Genomic DNA, 27,117 nt, shown 5'->3' with positions numbered 1-27,117 from the left:
ATTTACCCGGCCCTCGCTCAGGGTCAACCTAATTCATTAATGTTTTTTTTTCAAATTATAATCCGGCCCTCCAACAGTTTGAGGGAGTGTGACCTGGCCCTCTCTTTTAAAAGTTTGATGACCCCTGGGTTAGAGTATATTCTGTTAAATGGGTTGCTATGAGTTTTCTGGACTGTATGGCCATGTTCCATAAGCATTCTCTTTTGACATTTCGCCCTTGTAGCTTCAAAGCTTGGCTGGTTGTTGCCTGTAGGATCCTTTGTTGGGAGGTGTTAGCTGGCCCTGATTTATTCTTCTCTGGAATTGCCCTGTATTTTGGATGTTTATCTTTATTACTTTCCTGATTTTAGAATTTTTTGATACTGGTAGTCAGATTTTGTTCATTTTCATTGTTTCCTCCTTTCTGTTGAAAGGAAAGGAAAGAAAGGAGGAATTCCAGACAAGACTCAATCAGGGCCAGCTAACACCTCCCAACAGAGGATCCCTCAGATAGCAACTAGCCAGGCTTTGAAACTAGAAGGCCATTCAGTGTTAATCAAGGCATTCTCCTCCACGGGCACGTGTTACTAAAAGATGAATACCCCTTTGTATGCACCAATCCCAAATCTGAATGGTCAGGGAGAGGAGCTGATGGGAATGCATACTGCCCTGCTTATTGAGATAGTACATGACCATGGTGTTGTCGGTCAGAACCTGCACTACCCTTCCGTGAACCAGCTTCTTGGAAGATTTTAGGGCTCTGTCTACAGCGAGGAGTTCTAGCATGTTTATGTGCATGGAAACTTCTGCAGACCAAACGCCGTGAGTGGTGAACCCTTGGGTATGTGCACCCCAGCCTCAAGCAGTCAAGAGTTCTTTCTCCCACCCTGGACATTCTGCATATATATAAACCTCACATGCTTAGTTTCCAATAGACCTCACAACCTCTGAGGATGCCTGCCATAAATGTGGGTGAAACATCAGGAGGGAGTGCTTCTGGAACATGGCCACAGTAACCCAGAGATTCCGGCTATGAAAGCCTTCAACAACACATTATTCTGTTAAACGTAACATTGTGTGTTGTGAGCTGTTTTACCTGAAGGGGGAAAGTGGTTGTCTTGGGGACTTTAGGGTTTCCATAGGGATTCAGCTCCTTGCCTGCTTTTCCAAATCCTCTACCCTTTAAAATGTAATGCCTCTCGATTCCTCTGTTCTAACTTACTTTGCCTTTCAATAAGATAATTATATATGCCCCCCCCCCCTTCCCCTGCTGTTCAAGTCCAAGAGGCTATGGTAATAAATCATATTGTCCCCAACATCTGAAGAGGGTAAATGGCGCAGACTCTTAAGTCAAGAAATCATCCAGCAAAAGATATTAGTGAAAAGAATCAATTCAGGCTGCATGGTATTCATAAGGGTCAGGGCGGGGGGAGACTTTTGAGATTTGTCTTTCCCCCAGGCCTGCCATTAGAACAAATCAGTTATGCATCAGTTTTGCTCTCCGTTCAAGTTGCCACAGGAATCATGGATGCTTTGATGAGAACCATTTAAATATGCCCCCGATATGCGGGAAAGCTTATTAAAACTCAGCAAGGGAGATTTAAATTTGTTTGGGTTTTTCTCCACTGAAGTTGACTGTGTGTGTTCTCGTAAAGGAAATTTTCCTATTGGAAAGTATCCAATATTAATTCCCTTTAGATTCATCACTGGTGACCAAAGCATCTCAACTGAATGGTTCAGTTTGTTTATATATTTAGAGCAATGTTTCTCAACTTGGTGGTTGGGACCCCTGGAGAGGTCATGCAGGGATGACAGAGGGGTCACGAAAGACCATCAGGAAACACAGTATTGCCATTGGTCGTGGAGGTTCTGTGTGGGAAGTCTGACCCAATTCTATCGTTGGTGGGGTTCAGAATACTCTTTGTTTGTAGATGAACTATGAATCCCAGCAACTACAATTCCCAAATGTCAAGGTCTGTTTTCTGTGTTCACATTTGGGCATATTGAGTATTCAAGTTAAGTTTGGTCCAGATCCAGCATGACTTGAGTCTACAGTGCTTTCTGGATGTAGGTGAACTACAACTCCAAAACTCAGGGTCAATGCCTGCCAAATCCTTCCAGAATTTCCTGTTGGTCATGGGAGTTCTGTGTGCCTTGGTTCAATTCCGTTGTTGGTGGAGTTCAGAGTGCCCTTTGATTGTAGGTGAACTATAAATCCCAACAACTACAAATCCCAAATGTCAAGGTCTGTTTTCCCCAAACTCCACCAATGTTCACATTTGGGAATATTGAGTATTTATGCCAAGTTTGGTCCAGATCCATCATTGTTTGAGTCCACAGTGCTCTCTGGATGTAGGTGAACTACAACTCCAAAATTTAAAAAAAAATCAACCACCCCCCCCCCCCCCTTAACCCCACCAGTTTTCAAATTTGGGCATATCTGGTATTTCTACCAAATTTGGTCCAGTGAATGAAAACACATCCTGCATATGAGATATTTATATGATGATTCATAACAGTAGCAAAATGTCAGTTCTGAAGTAGCAACGAAAATAATTTCATGGTTGGGGGTCACCACAACACGAGGAACTATATTAAGGGGTCACAGCATTAGGAAGGTTGAGGATCACTGATTTAGAGCATGGTGCCACGTTTTGAAAAGATAGTTTGGGGACCACAACTCCCAGAATCATCCTCTTAGTATAGCTAACATGCCAGCTGGTAGAGTTGTCTAGAGAAGCAACTTTTATAATTTTTTGTCCAAATAACCTTTAGGCTTATTGAGTTAATTCTTCCTCTTGGAATCATATCCTTAATTTGCTTTTAATTGTTCTTCTATTTGCTTGTTACTTGAATCGTTTCTTCTTTCTCTTTCACAAATTGACATGTTTCTCCAGAACACTATCAGATGAGTGTTTTGGAGTCTGCTCCAGTCAGCTCTACAGTCGGCCGAGTTTTGGCTAAAGACTTGGATGAAGGCATTAATGCTGAAATGAAATACAGCTTTGTGGATGGAGATGGACTGGACGTCTTTGATATCACCACTGATCCTACTTACCAAGTTGGGATCATCACCGTGAGAAAGGTAATACATTTGTGCTCTTCAGCAATGTAAATCTTCCATCACTTTTACTGATTACCATGTTGGTTATATATCTCAGTTCTCATTGCATTTAAATGTTGTTGTTACTTTTGATATGCTTTGCATAAAATGCAAGTTCAGTGTGCAAATAACAACTTGCTCTATAAGCGAGCTCTTTTTTAAAAAGTAAATAAGCAACTAAGAGGTGTTTGCTATCTTTCGATGGATGTTTGTGTATTGCTATAATTCCATACTGGTTGAATGATTCTAAACATTGTAGTTCAAAAAGCAATTTTCCAAAGCATTAGTTTTGTGTTGTATGTATGTAACACCATTTATTACATTTGCTAGTCCTCTCTTATTGATGATTCTTAAGGATCCTCAAGGATGCGGCCAATGTGTTGTTTACTTGCTTGCTGTGACTTAGCATACACACAAAAATAGATGCTTCTTCTCCATCACATATGAAAATATTCCTGCTGGATATTGTACAATAACAACTCAATAGGTTAGCTGTCCAATCCTATAAATCTACAACAAAGGCTCAGACTTGGAAACAAATTTTCAAAATAAAACAGGAGGGATGTACATTTTCCAAATTCAAAGTGGTTTAGGCTAGATCAGCATTTCTCAACCTGGGGGTTGGGATCCTGAGGGACTTGTGAGGGGATGTCAAAGGGGTCACCAAAGACCTTCAGAAAACACAGTATTTTCTGTTGGTCATGGGGGTTCTGTGTTGGGAAGTTTGGTCCAATTCTATCGTTGGTGGAGTTCAGAGTACTCTGATGGTAGGTAAACTATAAATCCCAGCAACTACAATTCCCAAATGTCAAGGTCTATTTTCCCCCAAACGAAATCAGTGTTTACATTTAGGCATATTGATTCTTTGTGCCAAGTTTGGTCCAGATCCAACAATGTTTGAGTCCACAATGCTCTCTGGGTGTAGGTGAACTACAACTCCCAAACTCCCAAGTTTGGTCCAGATCCATCAATGTTTGAGTCCACAATGCTCTCTGGGTGTAGGTGAACTACAACTCCCAAACTCAAGGTCAATGCCCGCCAAACCCTTCCAGTATTTTCTGTTGGGCACTTTAGTTCTGTGTACCAAGTTTGGTTCAATTCCATTGCTGGTGAAGTTCAGAATGTTCTTTGATTTTAGATGAACTATAAATCCCAGCAATTACAACCCCCAAATGATAAAAATCAATCCCCCTCCAACCCCACCAGTATTCAAATTTGGGCATATTGGGTATTTGTGCCAAATTTGGTCCAGTGAAAGAAAATATATCCTGCATACCAGATATTTACATATCTGATATGCAGTAACAAAATGACATTTATGAAGTAGCCATGAAAATAAGTAGCAATGTTCACCACAACATGAGGAACATTAAGGGTTTGCGGCATTAGAAAAGTTGGGAAACACTGGGCTAGATGGATGGCCATTGTGAACTCCAACTTAAGTGCTGAAAGTTATTTTTTATTTCAAAAACTCACAGTATATTTTTTGCAGCTGCATTTAGTGAGAAGTAGAGATATGACAAAAATATCGGAAAATACTCGAAGTCCTCTTGAGCTCCTTCTGTGTCATGCCACCATCCTTTCCAGAAAAGAATCTTTCCCTGGTACAGGCAATCTAAGACCCTTGTACACTAACCAATTATAGCAGTATGATTTCACTTTAACCGCATGGCACCATCCTCTGGAATCCTAGGGTTTGCCGTTTGGGGAAGAGACTTTTGTATTCTCAGCTCTATGACCCCAGCAAATTGCAAATCCCAGAATGCCATAGAGGGCACTTAAAGTGGAATCTGGAGTATAAATGGCTCCTTTCCGAAGAGTCTTCATAAAGCAGAAGGACTGCCAAGTTTTGTCCCATTATAACTAAGCATTATAATAAGTACATCATCCCAGAGAGGCTTGCATGCAAACCATCCTTTTAACTGTCTCAGTTGTGCAATTACTCAATTTAAATGTTTAATTATGTCCAAATGTCAGGGGGAGAAATAGCTTCTATTTTAGAATGTGGAGTACGTTGCTTCTAATTGACAGAAGGACCATTCAGACATTTCCCTTTGATGTCAAATAGCATGTAACTAACAGCAACAGTTCTTTACAGATCTACTCACAAGTAAGCTTCTCTGTGGCCTCTTCCACACAGCTGAATAAAATCCCACATTTTCTGATTTGAACTGGAATATATGACAGTTTGGTCTCAGATAACCCAGTTCAAAAGACATATTGTGGGATTTTCTGCCTTGATGTTCTAGCTTACATGGCTGTGTGGAAGGGCCCTGAGTTCAGTGGGAATTGTTTTTCCTATGTGTATTTGTACAGAACTGAAACTTTAGTATCTTGGGGCTGGTCTACATTAACCTTAAACCCCATACTCACTTCAAATGAACAACTCGCTATCTCCATGATTCACAGCAGCTTCTGGTGAGTACCACAGTGGTGCAATAGTAAGGTCTGTGGTGATGCAATGGGTCAAACCAGGCATCCTCAAACTGTGGCCCTCCAGCTGTTTGGGCCTCCAACCCCCTGAATTCCTGACAATTGAACAAGCTCATTAGGGCTTCTGGGAGTTGGAGGCCCAAGCAACTGGAGGGCTGCAGTTTAGGGATGCCTAGGTTAAACCTTTGTGCTGCTGAACTGCTGACCTGAAGGTTGGCAGTTCGAATCTGTAAGGGGGCGCTCCCACTATTAGCCCAGCTCCTGCCAACCTAGTTTGAAGACATGCAAATGTGAGTAAATAGGTACCGCTTTGGCAGGAAAGGCATAAGATGCTCCAAGCAGTCATGTCAGTCACACAACCAGGAGGTGACAACGCAGGTTCCTCAACTTGGAAATGGAGAACAGCACTTCCCCCAGAGCCAGAAATGAGCCCCACCTCCAAAGCCGGAAATGAAAGGAGAAGCCTCTGCATTTATTTCTGTGTGTGTTTCATTGTATTATAACAAGGCATTGAATGTTTGTCGGTATCTATTAACACCGTATTCCACTCTGAGTCCCCACAAGGAGAAGGGTGGAATATCAATAAGTTGTTGTTATTGTTGTTGTTGTTGTTGTTGTTGTTGTTGTTATTATTATTGGGTTTTTCAGTTTAAGCTGACTTTGCCCCACTTTTAGCAAAATTTGGGAGATACTCCACAGTTTGCTGGAAATTCTGGAGTATCTGAAGGGGCTTTGGGGTAGTGTTGTTACATTGTAGTTGTTACAATACAATGAGACACACTTTCCTTCAGAAGGATCAAGCCTTTGGAGATTAACTAAAGTGCAGTGATATCTATGGAATTATGTGCAATGACTTTTGGAATGGCCCTGGATTGCGGTTGTGGATAGCATGATTTTTAATACTGATTTTAATGTTTTATACGTTTTTAATGTGCATTTAATTTTAATTTTAAATCTTTAACTTAATGTATTTTAACAGTCTGTTGTTCAAAGGCATTGAATAGTTGCCATATGTAAAGCCACCTTGAGTCCCCTTCAGGGTAGAGAAAGCCAGGATACAAATAGAGTAAATAAATAAATAGTGTGAAAAGTAACATCAGGTCCAATTCAGACCAATGTACTGCCCAGACCGGATACCAGCAGCCTCACCCTTTCCCCACGTTCATCAGTACAAGGAAAGGGTATGGATCTTCCCGTATCAGTGCTACCACTCCTAACTATCCACAGACCATTTCCATCTTCTCAAGAGCCTCCTTGAATATCTAACCTCAGACAACGTTGGGAAAGGACGCACAGCCCTTAAAAATGTGGAGAAGAAGAGGATAAAATATATAAGAAGAGGGGAAAAGAGAAAACAGATCACAGAAATGGGAAGATGTGAAGTCAACTAACCTCTCCCCCCAGCTCCTTCCCAAAGCTTACCGACTCCGTCTTCCATAGGTTTCACTGTTCCTTAATCACAACTATTTCTGTTTGGATTGTGCCATATAGGTCAAAACCAGCACATTCAAAGTGCTGGTTTTGTCCTATAAAGCTCTATACGGCACTGGCCCAGCTTGTCTGTCTGACCGTATCTTCCTCTATGTCCCACCTCGACGTTTAAGATCTTCTGAGGAGGTCCTGCTCTTGGCCTCGCCTTTGGCACAAACACGCTTGGCAGGGATGAAGGCCAGGGTCTTTTCGGTGGTGGCCCCCTGCCTGTAGAACTTGCTCCCCAGCAAAATCAGGTCAACAGCATCCCTCCTTGCCTTCAGGAGAAAATTGAAAACGTAGTTATGGGACCAGGTCTTTGGGTAAATGTCAGATAATTGACAATGGAAATGATGATAATGCTATGGAAAAAGGACTATGGCTAGGCTTCCGATTGTGTTGTGCTCACTGAATTCATTTCTACATAAGGCTAAAAAGGTAAAGGTAGTCCCCTGACATTAAGTCCAGTCATGTCTGACTCTGGGGTGTGGTGCTCGTCTCCATTTCTAAGCCGAAGAGCCAGCGTTATCCGTAGACACCTCCAAGGTCATGTGGCCAATATTGCCGTACTTTTTATTAATGTACTTTTTATTTTAAACAAATTTTAAATTAATTTAATGTATTATTTATATGTAATTACTGTATGTATTATTGATATATAGTGGCTTCAAATTGTGCCAGATGTAAGCCGCCTTGAGCCCCCCCCCCCTCGGGGGGGGGGGTGTGAGGGGCAGGGTACAAATGTTTGAAATAAATAAAATAATTACCTTTTTTGTGGCTCATACAGAATATTTTTCCAATAATGTAATGCATGAATCTGACCAAAAAAAAACCCTATATTTTGAAACATATGCACCTTATGGGTATGACTATGAGGAAGATTTGATAGTAGCCATAGTTCCTGCTTGAATGTTTGTTGCTAAAGCTGGATTTTTGTCTGCAGAATGTCTAAAACAGCTCTTAATGTTCAAATATCAGCTAATGCCCTGCTGCGTTGATCAATGCCCTTACTCAAGGACATTAATATGCCTAAAAATGAAACTCAGCATAATCTACCATGGATTCATTTTAAGCCCTCCATTTCGGAAGACAAAAAAATGAACATCTTCCAATGCTTTTGCTTCTAAAAGTGAGACAACTGTTTAAAGAAGCATGCATTTTATTTAGATCAAGGTTTGTGCCAATTACGAGGATGCCATTTTGCTAATATTCAGCAGTAAACTACCCATTATGTAAAAGTAAAGACCGTATAACCGTTAGATTCTTGGAAATTAAATTAGCAGCAGGCGTTCTCATAATGTTCCATAAGTTTCTTGCAACTGTTTCCATATCCACTTTTATGAAGGTTCTTTGGTCATTCCTTGCTTTGCTGCTGTCACCAACTTTTGCTTCAATTATCCTTTTTATTGTTCCACATAAAAGGCACGCATTAATGATCACTGCATTACAATTACCAACATTAATTTTCTTCCTATGTACAATGTACCAAGAAAAGAGGCATGAAAACACAGCATGAAACAAAATTTTCATCTCAAAAGGCGTTGCTTCCTACGATGCCTTTTGGGATCCCATTTGCTGTGTGGTAAATACCTCCTGTAAAATTTAGTAATAATAATAAGGGGCTTATAAGCAAGACAAAGCAATGCATGCCCGAATCCCTGATATCAGCTGAATACTAAAGCATGGGCATAACTCTCTGTCATGGAAATTAATAGGATTAATATGTTAAACATACCTGCACCATAGCAATTAAAAGTATAATTATATGCTTATCCATATAGTATTTTTACAGGATGTTTGAGGAGCTTAGAATACACAGAGCTTGGAGAAGTTACTTTGTGAATTACAAATCTTACAGGCCCCCTGCATCCATGGTTACTAAGTGATTCTGGGGTTTGTTGTTCAAAGAAAATAACTTTACCGAGCATTTAACACATCATTTCTACTTATGATAAACTTTATCTCTGACTCCTGATTCCAGTTGTTAGCCCAAAACCAAGAAGCCCCACCAAATCAATGGAATTTGCATGAATGCTGATTTACCTATTGATGTCATGTTCTCACTGATTTAAAACAAGTTGTTTTTTAATTGTCATCAAATTGGCTTCCATTTGTGGTGACCCTGTAAATGCAAACTCTCTAAGCCCTGTTATAGTCTTGAAAACTCAGACTCATGGTATACTTTACTAAGAGTTCATCTACACTGTTGAATTAGTGTAGTTTAACACCACTTTAATTGCCATGGATAATTTTTTTTATCATGTCAGGAGCGACTTGAGAAACTGCAAGTCGCTTCTGGTGTGAGAGAATTGGCCATCTGCAAGAATATTGTCCAGGGGACGGCCAGATGTTTTACCATCTTGTGGGAGGCTTCTCTCATGTCCCCGCATGGGAAGTTGGAGCTGACAGATGGGAGCTCACCCCGCTCCCCGGATTCAAACCGCCAACCTTTCAGTCAGCAGTCCTGCCAGCACAAGGGTTTAATCCATTGTGCCACTCGGGGCCCCTGCCATGGATAAGTGCTATGGAATTATGCAAGTTGTGATTTACTGAGACACCAACAGTATATGGCAGAAAAAGCTAAATCTATATAGATAAAGGTAAAGGTAGTCCCCTGACATTAGGTTCAGTCATGTCTGACTCTGGAGTGTGGTGCTCATCTCCATTTCTAAGCCGAAGAGCCAGCGTTGTCCCTAGACACCTCCAAGGTCATGTGGCCGGCATGACTGCATGGAGCGCTGTTACCTTCCCGCCGGAGCGGTACCTATTGATCTACTCACATTTGCATGTTTTCGAACTGCTAGGTTGGCAGAAGCTAGGGCTGACAGCGGAAGCTCACGCCGCTCCTCGGAATCGAACCTGTGACCTTTCGATCAACAAGCTCAGCAGCTCAGTGCTTTAACCCACTGAGCCACCGGGGGCTCCAAAATCTCTCTATCTATCTATCTATCTATCTATCTATCTATCTATCTATCTATCTAATGTTTGTTTGTGGGATTAACATAACTCAAAAGTACAAGTAAAAACATACCAAAATAGGAGAAAGAGACAATTTAGTGAAGACATGTTTAATGGCTACAAAACAATGGGCCAATTGAAAAGTAAATCATTGAAAGGGGGCAATTGAAGTGACTGGTGAAGAGGGCAGACTAGCTATGGCAAGCCAGGAGGTTCCATAACATCACCAATTAGTTGGCAGTTTGGGAGCAGAAGGGATAAGAAATGTTCAGCAGAAGGAAAGGGTTGAAGGGGAGATGTGAAAAATCAGGGGATTTTTCTTTCAAGCAATAGCTCCCAGAATCTCTCAACCAGTTGAAATTAATGTCCAATTACAATCAGTATAAATTTTTGGTCTGCCCACATTGCATGGACTTTGAATATGCATCCCTATCTGTATCCATGTGCACATACAGGATATCTTAAAGTTCAGTATGATCATGACTGGAGAGAAAATAGTAGAAACTAACTTTGCTGTTCTGTGATTTTGTGCCTATTTCAACACAGCCACCAAGTTATAGGCTGCAGGCATTTGAAATATATGAGCAGGTGTGCATAAAGCGAGTGGGGGTGGATTGTCTATTGATAAAATTAACACTGGGGATGTCACGTATTTCCAGTTTGTTTGTACAACCCAGCCAAACACATTTACATGGACCCTGTAGAGCAGAGGTCCTCAAACTAAGGCCCGGGGGCCGGATACGGCCCTCCAAGGTCATTTACCCGGCCCTCACTCTGGGTCAACCTAAGTCTAAAACAACTTGAAAGCACACAACATTAACAATCCTATCTCATCAGCCAAAAGCAGGGCCAAACTTCCCATTGAAATACTAATAAGTTTATATTTGTTAAAATTGTTCTTCATTTTAATTATTGTATTGTTTTGAAGTGTTTTTGCACTACAAATAAGATATGTTCAGTGTGCACAGGAATTCATTCACGCTTTATTCAAATTATAATCTGGTCCTCCAACAGTTTGAGGGACTCTGACCTGGCCCTCTGTTTAAAAAGTTTGAGGACCCCTACTGTAGAGAAAGAAAACACTGCATTTTGGAAAATTAACTCTTTTTTCCAATCATGATGGCATTGCTACATGGCATTAGGACTGTCATTTAACAAAGAATATATATGTAACTTAAGTTTTTCATTTATAATTATGAGATGTAGCCTCACTCAAGGAAGGAGAACAAACCGCATACTTAAGGTGCAAGCTCATGCTGTGCCTTATGTTGGTGCCACATGTTCAGATGTTGAGGTGATAACAAGGTGGACATAAGGGCAATGTGCTTTCTATCACAGTCCAGTAGTTTTGTCTTGCTGTGACTTTTAAAGTAACTAAAGATAACTACTTGACAAATGGGAAAATAAAAAAAATGTTTGTTTAGAAAAAATAATAACTACTGAAGGAGAGGGCAGCTTGGAAGTAAATTTTTGGCTAATGGGGTCATGTTATTAGTTTGATTTTAAAGGACTGTGGAAGCAATTAATTCCATTCCCAAATTAGTAAAATCTTGGATATCTCCTTTAAACTCTGCACTAACATATGGAATGAATCCATTGCCCCTCTGACTCCAGGGCCATCAGCTACCACTGCATGGAACCTCTTTTAAAAAGTCATTTCCATACACTGGGAATATGTTTTATTTTAAAAGAGTTGGGTGATATGGATCAAAATACTTTTTTCCCATTTGAGAAGTGTTCTTCTAACTTCTTCCTCCTCTGTCTCTTTGTTGTCTTTTGCAGCCACTGAGCTTTGAGAGCAAGAAAACATATACTTTAAAAGTCGAGGGTGCTAATCCTCACCTGGAAATGCGCTTCTTGAACCTAGGCCCGTTCCGTGACACCGCAACTGTGCATATCACTGTGGAGGATGTGGATGAGCCCCCAGTCTTCGAGCCTAGCATTTATTTTGTGGAGGTACCTGAAGATGTGGACATTGGGACCACCATACAAATGATACATGCCAAGGACCCTGATGTGACCAACAACTCTATCAGGTTTTATTCATCACTCTAATATCCACTATGTTGACTCCTAGCTTTGTTCCTGTTGTTTCAGAAGGAGAAAGAGGGTTCAGAATACAAAATCTAAATAAATGCTTACACACCATACAATCTATGGATGTAACGCTGCCCACTGTCTCTTATTATAAGAGATGTTCTGTATTTAAAGACTTGGAAACATGCCCCATATGGGATTGCTAAGTGTCCTTTATTTTAAGTGATGTCTTTATTTGATGGTTGAAAAGCTTTTTTGTGTAGAATGAATGAAACATCAAAAATCTTAGAAGTGTGGATGATTTAAGTTGCAGGTTTATATTTATTTATTTGGTTTTTTATTGTTTGTTTTGTGTCAAAAGCATTGTATAAATAAGTATAAAAACTGATAAAATACAAAGAGCACATGCAGCTAAATCGTTTTTGACCAAAAATGGGCAACAGCGACCACATTGTTTGTGGCTTTAAACAATTCTTCCTCTGTGCATGAGACAGGGCATTATGGACATGCATACAGATGCAGAGTTGTTTGTTCTGCTCCACAGTTGCTCAAGGTAGAGGATTCTTTTAGGTAGTGCCATTTTGCCAGGTTGTCTTTGGATCTGCCCACTACTTCTGAGTGTCTTCAGTGAGTTCGAAGTTGCCCATTCTTGGTTTGCCCCTGGAGAAAGACCCTTTTGGGGGACCATCCAATTGGGAATTCCTTGTTTAGTTGCCCAGAGGGATACTCTTGCTGTTGCTGGGTAAACATCAAGAGGAGTGGTGGTTCTCACGAAACTTTTCCTTGATTTGAGTTTACTGGGAAAAGGCTGATAGCCATGCAGTGGACGGCTTTCACAACGTTTAACCTTCTCTTATTTTACGGTGTTCAACCCAAAAGTGTTGCTTTTCAAGAAGTTGCAGGTTCAAGCATGTCTGAAGCTCACCACCAGTTATTAGACCTCCCTTCTCTTTTTCCTTTGCCTGAAGTTATGAACTTTTTTTCTGAGCACCCCAGCATGTTTGAAGAAGGAGTCGGCGACCTTCTCGCTTCGGCATAAACACAATGACTGCCTTTTTATCCTAACGCTTTAGGATAGGGTGAGCTAAGATTCTGCAATTGGCTCATGGCAAACACATGTGCTGTAGAAGTTGGGAATGAACCTTATAATTCCATCATATGGCTCTGTGGAATCCTATGAAATCCATAAATAGGAAGGGCTCCCAAAATTCTTCTAATCTAATCCAACCTACTGCCAGTACAAGAAATAAAAGTTAATACCATGGTTCATCTTGTGTTGCATTCTGCCACTCCAATTCAAATTCTTTTAGGTAGTGCCATTTTGCCAGGTTGTCTTTGGATCTCCCTACTACTTCTGAGTCTCTTCAGTGACTTCGAAGTTGCCCATTCTTGGTTTGCCCCTGGAGAAAGGGGCAAGCCATTATGGAATTTACAAAAGGGGCTCCTGTTATGGAATTTAGAAAGTTGCAGAATAGGTCAATAAAAATTAAATGGTATCAAAATAATTTCTTTATAGGAAAAAGCTAAAATATCCGGGGTTTCTGTGGTCATCTGGGTAAATTCTTTAAAGTCTGGTTTGGTTGTTATTCTGAATGTTGATTTTAATGTAACTGTTGCTCAGGATCTGTTGTTTTGGACATAAGCATTTCAGGGATAATGATTTGTACAAAGGGTTGTTTTTTTTTTACTTTTAGTCATAGTTAGGAAGCATTTCGATAGGATTAAAACAAATTTGGTTTTAATACATATTATAATGCTGTTGTGAGTTTTAATACATACAAGACTGAATTTTCAGAAATATAGAAGCTTATAAATAATTTAATTTATGTTGATTGGAATGTGGACAATGTTAATTTTACAGTTACATTTTTGGCATGTGGACAGAGAATACCATGTTAGCAGCTACTTTCTGGTTGTTATGACTAATTAATCGCAATTGTTTCATTGCTATTTTGAAAGCCTGGCAACCATAAATAGACCACATGCAAGTGCTAAGACCACTTTTGTGCCTGTTCTCTAATACCAAAAATCTTAAATGCCACATTTGGGTAGTAATCCATGAAGGATCCCCCTAAACCAAGTAGTTTCCTTGCTTGAATTTTAGTACCTGAACAGAAAACGCAATTGAAATCAAATATTTTGCTTGTTCTAAATAAAATGGGGTGATTTGCCACAAAATTTCAGAGGCGACCTACTGTAAGGAATTAAAATGTTAGTTTAAAATGTAGTTTATCTGCTTGCTGCCAATGTTTGCCTGTGTGCTTTTGGCTGAAATGCATTGGGGAGGTGTGATCTGTGGCGGGTTTGGGGAGAACAGGAAGTCCCTTCCAAATTTACAAAAGTTTCGCATCCCAGAACTAGATGCAAAATCTGATTATTCTGAGATAGTTTCCACGGTATGAATCAGAAACAAGATGAAGGGCGGACGGGGGACATCCAGCAGAAGGTTGTTGTTTTTTGTAAAGAAATCACTCCGTTATGTGCTGGACTATATATGTGCACATGAGAGTATCTTAATATAAATTTGTATGTGCACATATGAAATTCAGCACATATAAAGTCCACCAGATTTCTGTCTTCCTCTAACTGTTTGTTCAAGCTCTGTTTAATATTCTAAAGTGTAAAATAAAGAGTCTCAGAGAGGTCTAATTGCTCTCTGTTTATGCTTCCTTTAAACCATCTGTGTGTCCGTTTCATAGCCCAATCAGCTGATCAGGGGAAAGGGAAGGAAATCATGCATTTTTTGCAAGTGCAAGGATATACAGTAATGCTAATATGCACATTTTCCAATCAGAATCGGAACATAAGCAGATCTTTCTAAGACGTGTTTTTCTTCCATTGCAGCAAATCAGTGCAGATTTCCCACTAGCAGCCATCATGCAGCCATCTCCCTTTTAACCTGATAACTTCAGCTTTTTAGGTGCTGTATAGAAGGGTCATGGGTGAGGCATCTGTTTCTAGCAACAATATGGAAAGGGAACTTGAAGTTTTCCGATTGTTGACTTCCAATTCCCATCAGGCCCAGCCAATCTGACTAGCAATGAGATGCATGATGAACTCTGTAATTCACTGACATCCCACAGTTCACGATGACTGAAAGCAGCTTCACAGCATTTCAAACAGGGTTCCTGCCTAGATCTGAATGAAGTTTAACATCCAGCTTGAAGTAGACTCCAGGAGAACTCAAAAGCCAGTCACACCTGTGACTTTGGTGGGGCTTCCAAAGGCAAAGGTCAGCAACCTGTGGATCTACACAGAGCCCTAAGCTTCATTTCAAAAGCTCTCTGTAAGCCATCTGTTCAGACCTCTGACAAGTGCCTCAGAAATCCTGCAAGGATGAAAAGGGACAAGGGGAGAGGAGGAGTGTTAAACAGAGATGGGAAAGGAAGAGAGAACTATAATAGACAAGGCAAAGAGAAAGCAAAAGGGCAAAGACACATGGAGAAAAGGAGATGTCAGCATAGGACTTCTGTCAAATTACTCCAGAAGTTATGTCGCTATTTGGGAGGGGGGGTGCTACTCTTTACCCTCCTCTTACTTTTGATGTCTATTTATGATGTTAATATTATGTTTGCCTTAATCAATGCTTCTAGTCTTAATAGATCTCATTCCTATAAGGTGGTATCACTTTAGTTTGTGTCACCATGATAAAAGACCTTAAAATTATCTAAAGTTGAATTGTGCCTATCTGTGTGCATAGGAGAGGAGTAGTAACATAACCACATCTTCAGTCCCATTGCAAAAGAAGTGTGTCCATAGCATCATCAATAGGGCCTCCATTGCATATCAAGATGTTTTGGACATCATCCCAATATGCATTGTTGCAATTCACTAGTAAGGCTGCACACCATGTTACATCATTGTAAAGTTAAGAATCTTGGCCTTTGATCTTGGCTACTATCTCTATCCCAGTGTCAGTAATAAAACAATAGGTCAGTGTGAAGATAAAGGTTTCCACTTGACATTAAGTCTAGTCAAGTCTGACTCTGGAGGGTGGTGCTCATTTCCATGTCTAAGCCAAATTTATTTTATTTCTATTTATTTACAGTATTTGCATACCGGTTTTCTCACCCCGAGGGGGACTCAAAGCGGTTTACACATAAGTAATGGCAAAAATTCAATGCCAGTACAAACAATTACAATTATACCCTACAGTTAGAAATAAATTAAATTTAAAAATACATCCATGAGCAATAAAACAATCATTAAAACAATAAAACAGTCTCGTCCGTCGAATTGCCGTTCCAGTCATTGTCTTTCCGAAATGCTGCATACATTTACTTCTACTGCCCAAAGGCCTGGTCCCAAAACCATGATTTTAATTTTTTTTCAAAAAGCCAGGCGGGAGGGAGTGGATCTTACCTCATTTGGGAGTGTGTTCCATAGGCGGGGGCCACAGCCGAGAAGGCCCTGTCTCTTGTCCCCACCAGGCGCATCTGTGATGTTGACGGGAGTGAGAGAAGGGCCTCCCCGGATGATCTTAGATTACGAGGTGGGACATAGGGGTGGATGCGTTCGGACAAGTACAGCCATGCCGGTCACATGACTGCATGGAGCTCCGTTACCTTCCTGTCAAAGTGGTACCTATCAATCTACTCACATTGGCCTGTTTTCAAACTACTAGGCTGGCAGAAGGTGGGCTAACAACGGGAGCTCACCTTCCAGTCAGCAAGTTCTGCAGCTTAGCGGTTTAACTCACTGTGCCACCACAGTTTACAAAGCTGCAAAATTGTGTGTGTATGCCTTCAAGTCACCTGTCAACTTATGGTGACACCATTTCTTAAGCATGGAATACTCTGATTTAGTTTGCCAATTCCTTCCTCTGAAATACAGCCTACAAGATCTGCTTTTCATTGATGCTCTTCCATCCCAGCATTAACCATGGCTAATTTTGCTTTGCTTTCAAGCTCAGGCAAGATCTGATGCCTTTAAGATATCTAGGCAAGCCCATAATTTTGATTATTAAAAATGGTAAGATCAAAACAATAATATTAATCCCACCACAGAATATTGTAGTATTTCAGTCTGTATTGAAATTGCAGTAGGCACTGCTGTCTTCATTGATGACATTTTTAGAAAGCCAGATGATGTTTCCAAAATGCTTCCCGAACAAATGGAAAACTTTCAAATCCTCTTATTCCTAGCTTGCTTGACATCTGGATTGACCATACTGGGAGAAGCTGATTGCTCAAACACATGACCTGATTAATTCAGAATGACTGAGAGAGATTACATAAACAGTTCAATGGACTCAAGCACATTTGAGAACCAGTTATTAATAATAGCAAAACATGTGCAGAGAATATGAGACAAAGGCCCCACCTGTGCTTTGTGACACCAGTGACTAATGCTGCACCTCTAATCACAAAGCTCCATTCAGTTCAGATACAAGTTAATTGTAAACTGTTCAAGGATGAAATTTGAATAAGCCTTTTTGAAAAAGATCATTGTGTCACCATCTTTGGCTTTATTTTAGAAAGGAGAGCTTAGATAACAAATGTGTTTTCTTTTTTATTATTATTATTACTTATGAGAAATCAAGGTACCTTTCTTTCCTGCCAGTCACTTTACAATATTGTGGACTGAGATACTTTTCCGGTTGTTTATTCAACATTCTGGCTGTTTATACAACATGTCTACCAACAGGCATGTAGCCGGGGGGGGGGGGGCTCGGGGGGCTTCAGCCCCCCCCCCCCCGAAATTTTCATGGTGGTTCGCGAAAAGGCCTTATTGGTGCATTATTTAAACTGTTATGTTTATTCATATCATGATCTGATCACCATGCTCAATATATCCCATATGCATGGGGGTATTGGGGTAATGATACAAAAGGTTTGCTAGGTTAGACCCTCTTTCACTCAGACTCAGCCCCCCCCCCGAAACTCAGCCCCCCCCCGAAACCCCCCCTGAAAAAAATTCAGCCCCCCCCCCCCCCCGAAACGAAATCCTGGCTACAGGCCTGTCTACCAAGATACTTTTTCTCCAGTTGTTTATTCAACACAGTGTTTATATAACACTACTCTCAATAATTTCTCATGTTTCTCAATAATTCTGATTATAATCCGCATATTAGTGCAATCTGTTACACCCCCAGAAGACACTGGAAATAAACAACTCCCACAATTCCTTACAAGTGGTAAGATGGATGGGATTTCTGGGAGGTGAAGCCAAAACACCTGGAGGGCCAAAGTTTGCCCATGCCTGCTCTAAATCAAAATTCCCACACGTTGGTTCCCCAGATGTTTTAGACATCAGATCCCAGAATTCCAGATTGGGACTTCTGGAAACTGAAAATACCCTAGAGGAGGTTAATGCTGAGCATTACACTACAGAGGAAGGCACTATCGTCAACCAATACTAATGTAAAATTCACCAGCTTCTTTTCCAGTTCATTTCCAAGGACAGAATGAAATAAAGCCCATCTTGCCCTTTGCCTCAAACAACAAAGTAAATCTGGTTTGTTCAGTTTATACTGTTTCTCCCTAGTCAGTGTGGATAATCTTAGTTTATGTTTGTATACAAGAAAAAGAAGGCTCAGCTGCACATTACATATTTAACATTCTGCATCTCTATGCAACACCAGCATAATTTCAAAATTTAAAGGTTGTCACAAGGTGCAGAGTGAGAGCTTTCAAGACAACATTATACAAACTGGAGGCTCTTAGATCATTTTGGATTAATGTGTTGTTGAAGGCTTTCATGGCCAGAATCACTGGGTTGCTGTAAGTTTTTTTTTGGCTGTATGGCCATGTTCCAGAAGTATTCTCTCCTGATGTTTCACCTGCATCTATGGCAGGCATCCTCAAAGGTTGTGAGGCTCAGTAACCTCTGAGGATTAGAGGATCGGCATCCAGGATGACATGTAGCCTGGCTATCATTTCAGCTGGTAAGCAAGAGATTTACCAGTGCTTCAAATAAATCAACAATATCTGCTTTATACCCAATTAAGGACTAAAACTTGGCAGCTTCTCCTCAGCTATTCATTGAGCTCATAGCAGCATTAAGAGCAATTGTAGCAGTAATATTTAGCTTTTAGCTGATCAATAACCATTGTAACACTGATATTATTTAGCATTTCGATGATTGCACTTTCTTCCAGGTGCTCAGAATGCTTTTAAAGCTTTATTTGACTAATGTGCAAAAGATAGACTTATTATAAATTGCAGGTTAAGATGGAGAAGATAATGGCTTTTTTGGAAGGCCATGTAATCATAGAGGTGAAAGAGACCACATGAGCCATCTAGTTCATGGAGGGAAAGTACAATCAAAGTACCCCTGACAGATGGCCATCCTGCCTCTGTTTAAAAGCTTCAAAGGAAGGAGCTTCCACCACACTCCGAGGCAGAGAGTTCCACTGCTGAACAGCTCTTACAGTCAGGAAGCCCTTCCTAATGTTGAGGTGTAATCTCCTTTCCTGTAATTTGAACCCATTGCTCCCAGTCTAGTTTCAAGGGCAGCAGAAAACAAGCCTGCTCCCTCTTACTTATGGCATACTTTCACATATTTACACATGGCTATCATGTCTCCTCTCAACCTTCTCTTCTGCAGGCTAAACATGCCAGCTCTTTAAGATGCCCCTCATAGGGCATGGTCTCCAGACCTTTGATATTTTTAGTTGCCCTTCTGTGAACACCTTCCAGTTTGTCAGTATCTCCTTTAATCTATGGTGCCCAGAATTGGACACAGTTTTCCAGGTGAGGTCTAACCAAAGCAGAATAGAGAGGCCAGTTTGTGAAGTTTAGCTAACCAGAAAATGGCCCTCTCTTCTATCCAAGACGTCACCCTTCTGTATCCATAGATTCTGCTTCCATAGATTCATCCCACTATGGGCCCTTCCACATAGTCCTATATCCTGGAATATTAAGGCAGAGAATCCCACATTATCTGCTTTGAACTGGAATATATGGTAGTGTGGACTCAGATAACCCAGTTCAAAACAGATATTGTGGGATTTTCTGCCTTGATATTCTGGGACATAGGACTGTGTGGAAGGGCCCTAAGTCTACACTGCCCTATATCCCAGTTCAAAGCACATAATGTGGGCTTTTGTTCAGTTATGTGGACAAAAAGTAAAACATGATTTGCTACACATCAAGCACCCTCTGCTAGTAAGAATAACTTGCTGTAGCTTACTGTCATTTCACCTATCTTCATACTCTCTCCAATGATCCCTTTAATTGCATATCATGTTATATAAAGGGAACCATTTCACTACACCACTGTATATAAAGAGACTTGTGTATCCTCAAATGTTGGTATCCACAAGGGACCTAGAACTGACTCCCTCTGAATATTGAGAGCTCACTGTTCATAGTACACAAAGGCAAGTTGTTGCAGCACATGAATCTCACATTTTGCAGTACTTTTGTGACACTCAAATCCTCTGCCTGAAGCAGCTGATTCACCTTGCTGGATTAAGAGAATGTCCTCTAAATTCTCCCAGCCATCATGGCTGTGCTGAGATCTGGATGTGGAATGTCCTCATTATGCCATTAACAATTTACTTGCACGAGGAGGAGGATTGGTGTCAGTGCCAAAGGCAGCTGTCCCTAGCATACTCTGGACTGGAGTTAAACTCCCCGAGCTAAACATGAATACTTTTTCTTTGAACCTAAAAGTCTCTCTGTTGCATAAATAAGGATATGCCATCTATACACCAGAAGAGAAGGAGGTGCATCGACTCTCATGCATCTACTCTCCAGGTGAACACAGGTGACTTTACCTTTCCAACTTGTCCTTTTCCAAACATATCCTATTCTCAAAATGTTTGTGACAAAGGGGACTCAGAGCAGCTTACAAGTTATATGTATATGCAATATATTATATTATTAGCATAGCACACTATTAGTATTATATATTACTATATTGTACTGTACCACTATACTGTAATATTAGCAGTAATATTACATGCAATATGAAATATAAAAATATTATATTGTATTATTGTTAACATTATATTGTATTACATTATAATATCAGTATTATATGTGTATACAATATTACATTATTAGCACAGCGCAATATTAGTATTATATATTACTATATTGTACTATACCAAAATACTGTAATATTATTAATAGTATTACTTGTAATATAAAACATACAATTATTATAATGTATTATTATTAGTATTATATTGTATTACATTATATTATCAATATTATATGTGTACACTATATATTCCCCTATGAACCATCTAGATGCTTAAGATCATCTGGAGAGGTCCTGCTCTCAGTCCCGCCCCCTTCGCAGATGCAATTGGCGGGAATGAGAGACAGGGACTTCTCAGCGGTGGCCCCTTAGCTATGGAACGTCCTCTCTAAGGATATCAGATTGGCCCCCTCCCTCCTAACATTTTGAAAGAGAGTTAAAACCTGGCTGTTTCAGCAGGCATTGGCAGACGCTGTGTAATAGACTAATTGAGATTAATGGAATGATTGGACGGTGCGATAAAAAAATGATTTTATTGGTGAGATGCTGAAGACTTGTGCTTTATGGTTTTTATTGGTTTGTTGCTTTTATATGGTTTATATTATATGTAATGTTTTAAACTGCATTTTATGTTGTTGGGGGCATTGCCTGCCGACTGTAAATCACCTTGAGTTGCCTCCGGGCGGTATACAAATATAGTAAATAAATAAATAATGAATATTATTATAATATTAGCACAGCACAATATTAGTATTATATTTTACTCTATTGTTGCTGGGGCAAGTGGTTCCCAACTGATGACCCGGGAGACATGGTATAACTCTGGCTCCAGAGCTAAGTATTCTAATCTTAGCTGTTTGTTTCTACTTGAATGCCTCTTTGTTATCCAATTTGGTAATATTTTACTTTTGGAAAGATTTAACAGAAGATCACTGGAAATGTTTATATTGATATGATTCAGATTAAATTAAGAGTCTATTTCTTAAATAAGAAAAGCTATGAAATGTCATGGGACTTGGTACTTTTCAATACTGAACTATTAGGATAATTGAAAGTTTTCCTGACTTCATTGTTAGGAGCAGGATGAAGCTCTGAATGTTAATTTCTGGCAGTACAATACCTCCATGACCGTCTGAACATACTCATATTGCTTATTCTTCCACCAATCAGCAACAAAACTTACTATCATTCCTAATAGTTAAAACTATCTAATGCTGAATGAATGGAATTGGGAGAAGTAGACCGACAGTGAAGACATTTACGTTTATATAAAAGTTCTGGACATGCATGGAGTAGCAATGTCTCTCTTGCTTGTAATGGTGAACAAGCTGCAATGCAAGCAACAAAACAAAACCTGACTCAAACCTAAATCACTTAACCAATTAATTCCATGCTGTGTTGTTTTTACTAACCTAAACCTAAAATACCTCCATTGCAAGTAATCTGAACTGAAAGTGTCTGTTTAACTAAAAGAAAAAAGTGACTGGTTGAAAGTAGTCAGGCCACTTTTGGACCCTACTGTCCTCCTGCCCAAGACAGGCCAACAAAAGAAAATGTTTCCACACATACCACCCAAGGAAGGTTAGGAGAAGAAGGCCTTCTCGGGGTTTTGAACTTCATTTGCCCCAGTCCCTTACCATTTGCCATGTTTGCTGGGACTTGAAGTCTGAGATGTACAGGAGAAACATAGAGTTCCTAGTGTCTACATAGGTATACAAACCAAACATTTACTGATAAGAAATCAGCATTTGCCATAGAGCCCCCGGTGGCGCAGTGGGTTAAAACCTTGTGCCGGCAGGACTGAAGACCGACAGGTCGCAGGTTCGAATCCGGGGAGAGGCGGATGAGGTCCCTCTATCAGCTCCAGCTCCTCATGCGGGGACATGAGAGAAGCCTCCCACAAGGATGATAAAAACATCAAATCATCCAGGCGTCCCCTGGGCAATGTCCTTGCAGACGGCCAATTCTCTCACACCAGGAGCGACTTGCAGTTTCTCAAGTTGCTCCTGACACGACAAAAAAAAAAGCATTTGCCATGATTGCTAAACAAGCTGATTTTCCTTTTTATGAAGGGATTGAAATAATGCAGCTATTATTGGACCACAAGTAAGCAAGGCAAACCAAGACTAGAGTTTTTCTAGTGCCCAGAAGTTTGCTTATTCTGTCAAGGTCTATCAAATTTTTGTAGTGAGTGGAAAAACACAGTCACCTCCACACTCCGCTAACCACAAATATCTGCCCAAATTGGCTTTTTAACTTGGAAACTACCATCCTTCCACATTAATAGCACTATCACCCGTCTTTGGTGGCTATTCCAAGCCAGATAGGAGATGTTCAAAACTTCCTGGTAGAGGAAGAGGACTTGGCAAAGACTTGAGAGAGCTGCTTGCCCAGATTGTGAAATTAGAGGTCTTCTTCCTCTTCTAGGCAGATGTGCCCACAAGGAGGCTAATTACCTATGCGATCTCCTTCATTGAAAATCTTTCATTTTATCTTCAAACCTTTGTTCAAATACCTGCATCCACCCTTTTTCCCTTTCATAGGAACTACCGCATCACTTTGTTCACCTCCAGCTTTTTCTCCTCACTTAGGCCACAATTGTGCTCTCTCTCGCAGCAAGGGCAAACTAACTAAACCTCTTTAATAGCATGTAATGCAGATAATAATATAATAGTATATATAAATAGTAATATATCATTATTTCCTTCCTTAAAATTCATACATGTTTATAGTTGCTGTCAAAAAACACTTATCAAATAATAATGTTCTCAAGAAATACTAAATTGTGTGCAACACAGCTTCTGGTCTGCCTTAATAATTTGTACCACCACCATCCATCAGTCCCCGGTCCTGTCTTTGCAAAAATGAACATAACAATGAATTGTTGTATTCTGCATCTATAAATATCAAGTTTAGCATTCTTTTTCCAGAAGCTCACAGAAAGGCTATCAGGGTGAGATGCATCCCCAATTACAGGCCTTGTAATCAGAGACATAAATTTGAGGTTCCCTTTAGCTATCCTGTCTCATTCTTTCAAATGCCATTTAAGACAGAGGCCATGACCCAGTTGCAAAAATTAATTATACAATGTCAGAATAATCCCTATACATATTCATTCTTAAGAAAGTCCCATCACATTTGATGGGGCTTTCTTGGAACGTGACAAACTCTCCCTCATTAATGCTTTCTAAGCAGCTGTAGTAGTATATTTTCTGCATTGGGGAGGTTGGAGAAGATGACCTTCAACTCAGTAATTCTAAATTAGTGTAGGATTTCAGCTTTCCAGTCTTTATGCAGAAGTAAATCCTCTGAGTTTACTGGAACTTCCTTCTCTTTAGCTCAGTAGTTCTCAACCTTTGCTCCTCTCATTTTTTTAGATTTCAGCTCCCAGAAATCCCAGCCAGGTTACCAGCTGTTTTGAAGTCCAAAACATCTGGAGGACCAAAGATTGGGAACCACTGCTTTAGCTGGATGATGTTCAACTCTCTAACTGTCCTTCCTCAGAAGCATTCTTAATCCTCTCTCGTCTCACTTTTCTAACTGCTTTCAAAATGCCCTAGTTTCTTACTCCACTTCTCACTTTCCCCCTTTGTTTTCAGTTTATTTTTAAGTTGCTATAAACTGAATTCAAGGTGTAAAAGTAAACTGCTTCAGCATTTCCCCACTCATTTGTTCTTCATCATTAATAACATTTGACACCTTGGCCAAACTCTGATATTGGTTGGAGAACATGCAATAATTATGTTTTCGTACTGCATATAGTACGATGAACATACTGTCTGTCTGGAAACTATGCAAATGTGTAAAATGCTTGCATATGCCCAAATATATTAGTATGGGAACACAATCTGTGCTTTCCAATTACTCATATATAAATATATTTTAAAAATTGCACTATGGTTATTTTGCTAAACTAAAATGAAAAAGAAAAAAGTCCGCAAATTTCTGGTATAGTCTGTAGACACCTGATCACAATTGTTACTGTAATTGATTTTCTTTCTTCTGTTTCTTTTTGTCTTTTGGAGATAAAATAGAAGTCTACACAATATTCCAAGTAGAAGTGCAACACAGCATTATGCAAGTTCCTTAGGGGCTGGAGAAACATGATGCTATAACAGAAAATTAAAATTGCTTTTCCTCATTCCTGTTACATTAGTCAGTATTAAAATACTATTTAGAGAGCTAATATGTTGTAGTAGTTTGAATGCTAAACTATAGTTCTGGAGACACAGATTTGTACCCCATTTGACCATGGAAACCCACTGGATGACGTTGGACAAGTCACACACTCTTTTCAGAGGCAGGCAAAGGCAAAGTCACTCCGAATGAATACTAACAAGAGTACCCTGTGATAAGTTTGCCATAGGATGGCCATAAGACAGAAATGACAGCAGCAGCAACACAAATGATATTATTTGGGGATTATTCTGCTGAGGCAGTAATCAAACTACATATTTCAGTTAGTATCTGAACTGGAACACAACCAGAGAATGTAAAACATATATTTGAATGAAAGTGAACTGAACCCACATTTTCCAACAGTATAACTTCCTGAAAATAATGGCATCTAAATGTACCCTTTTCACAGATACTCCATTGATCGAAACAGCGATCCTGGGCGTTTCTTTTACGTTGACATTGCAACAGGGGCTCTGATGACTGCACGACCACTGGATCGGGAAGATATTTCATGGCACAATATCACTGTGCTGGCTCATGAGCTGAGTAAGGCGAATTACAATCATGGATGAAATAAGAATGGATGGTGTAGCCGGGGTTGAAAGATTAATTTCAGACATTTCAGCTGACCAGGATGTATCATTGCTTCCATCACAATCCTCCTTTTTTTAATGTTATGTTATTGGTTTCTAAGAGCTGTTTCATATGATAACCAAAATCCAGCATACTATAGGCAGTATTACTGAGATTTTTGACACCCTTGCATTTTTTGCAACACTGTGGAGCAGATTTCAAGGAGGAAAGTCAAGGGGAACAACTGCTGCATTGGATGCAACCCAAACACTCTGGCACACCCAGAATGCCCTATATATCCTAGCTAGATCCTTCCTTTTATCTATTTGTGTATTACTGTATTCCTATATTTCAAATCATGGTCTAGATTTGGTTGTTAATCCTGACTAGACTACACCCATTGAATCACTGAAATTTACCTATATGTTGACTCACCATTCAACAAATGATTGTTCTCTGGTTGCAAGAAATCAACAGGATTTCTTACTTACTTAGGAGATCCCTCATTGTCCGAGTAGGATTGTCTTCCAAGATAGGTGTATTGGCGATGGGTACATAGGTGACTGTGGGGCCCTATTCTTGATTTGCATCTTCTCCCGCAGTAAGAGCATTGGTTTCCAGGTGGAAGGTGGTCCCGGTCGGGGTTGGCTTGATGCACCTTCCTCTTGGAATGTTTCTCTCTTTCGTCCTCCATTTGTGCTTCTTCAAATTCTACAGCACTGCTGGTCACAGCTGACCTCCAGCTTGAGCACTCAAGGGCTAGGGCTTCCCAGTTCTCGGTGTCTATGCCAGAGATTTCAAGATTGGCTTTGAGCCCATCTTTAAATCTCTTTTCCTGCCCACAAACATTCTGTTTTCTATTCTTGAGTTCAGAGTAGAGCAACTGCTTTGGGAGAGGGTGGTCAGGCATCCGGACAGTGTGGCTGGTCCAGAGGAGGACCATCGCTTCAATGCTGGTGGTCTTTGCTTCTTCCGGCACGCTGACATTGTCTGTTTGTATTCCCAAGAAATTCAGCCTATGTTTAAATAATAGATGTTAACCTTTTGTAGGGAAAACAGTTTTTATTATATGCACAAAGTAAAAAGAGTGTAATTAAAGAGTCTTTCAGATCCATCCCCACTGCAATGTGTAATATATGCATATACCGGATCCCAGTTAATGGCACTTAAGAGGCTGAGAGGAGATTGCAGATTGTGAATGCCATCCACCCTTCCCTTTTCCATCTTGGAGAGGGAAAAAATCACTTTACTTGCTTAAGGTGCAGTTAAAGAAGACACTGTGTTGGATTTATGTTCTACCTCCAATGGACAGAAGTGAAAATGTTTGCAGCAAATTTGGAGCAATCTCCCATCTTCCCCTGCATTCTCAACTTCTCCCCCATGCCCACAGTAGTGGTTTCAAGAGGATGGAGAGAATAGTAAACCCCATATTTTGACTATGCTTGTTCCAGAAG

At 40.2% G+C, this 27,117-nt stretch overlaps 1 protein-coding gene across 3 annotated transcripts in view; it reads left to right on the top strand.

Moving 5' to 3' along the window:
- Positions 1-27,117, top strand: part of CDH20 (cadherin 20) — a 241,467-nt gene that overhangs the window by 199,627 nt on the left and 14,723 nt on the right. For all 3 annotated transcript variants that reach the window (XM_060774698.2, XM_067467530.1, XM_060774699.2), the window contains exons 7-9: positions 2,877-3,064; positions 11,726-11,979; positions 25,500-25,636. In XM_060774698.2, coding sequence (XP_060630681.2) covers positions 2,877-3,064; positions 11,726-11,979; positions 25,500-25,636 — 579 coding nt within the window. The remainder of the gene's footprint in view (positions 1-2,876; positions 3,065-11,725; positions 11,980-25,499; positions 25,637-27,117) is intronic.

Source organism: Anolis sagrei, chromosome 4 (genome assembly GCF_037176765.1).
Source record: "Anolis sagrei isolate rAnoSag1 chromosome 4, rAnoSag1.mat, whole genome shotgun sequence".
Lineage (NCBI taxonomy): Eukaryota > Metazoa > Chordata > Lepidosauria > Squamata > Dactyloidae > Anolis > Anolis sagrei.
The sequence above is the reverse complement of the archived record's forward strand: the minus strand, read 5'-3'. Positions and strand labels throughout refer to the sequence as shown.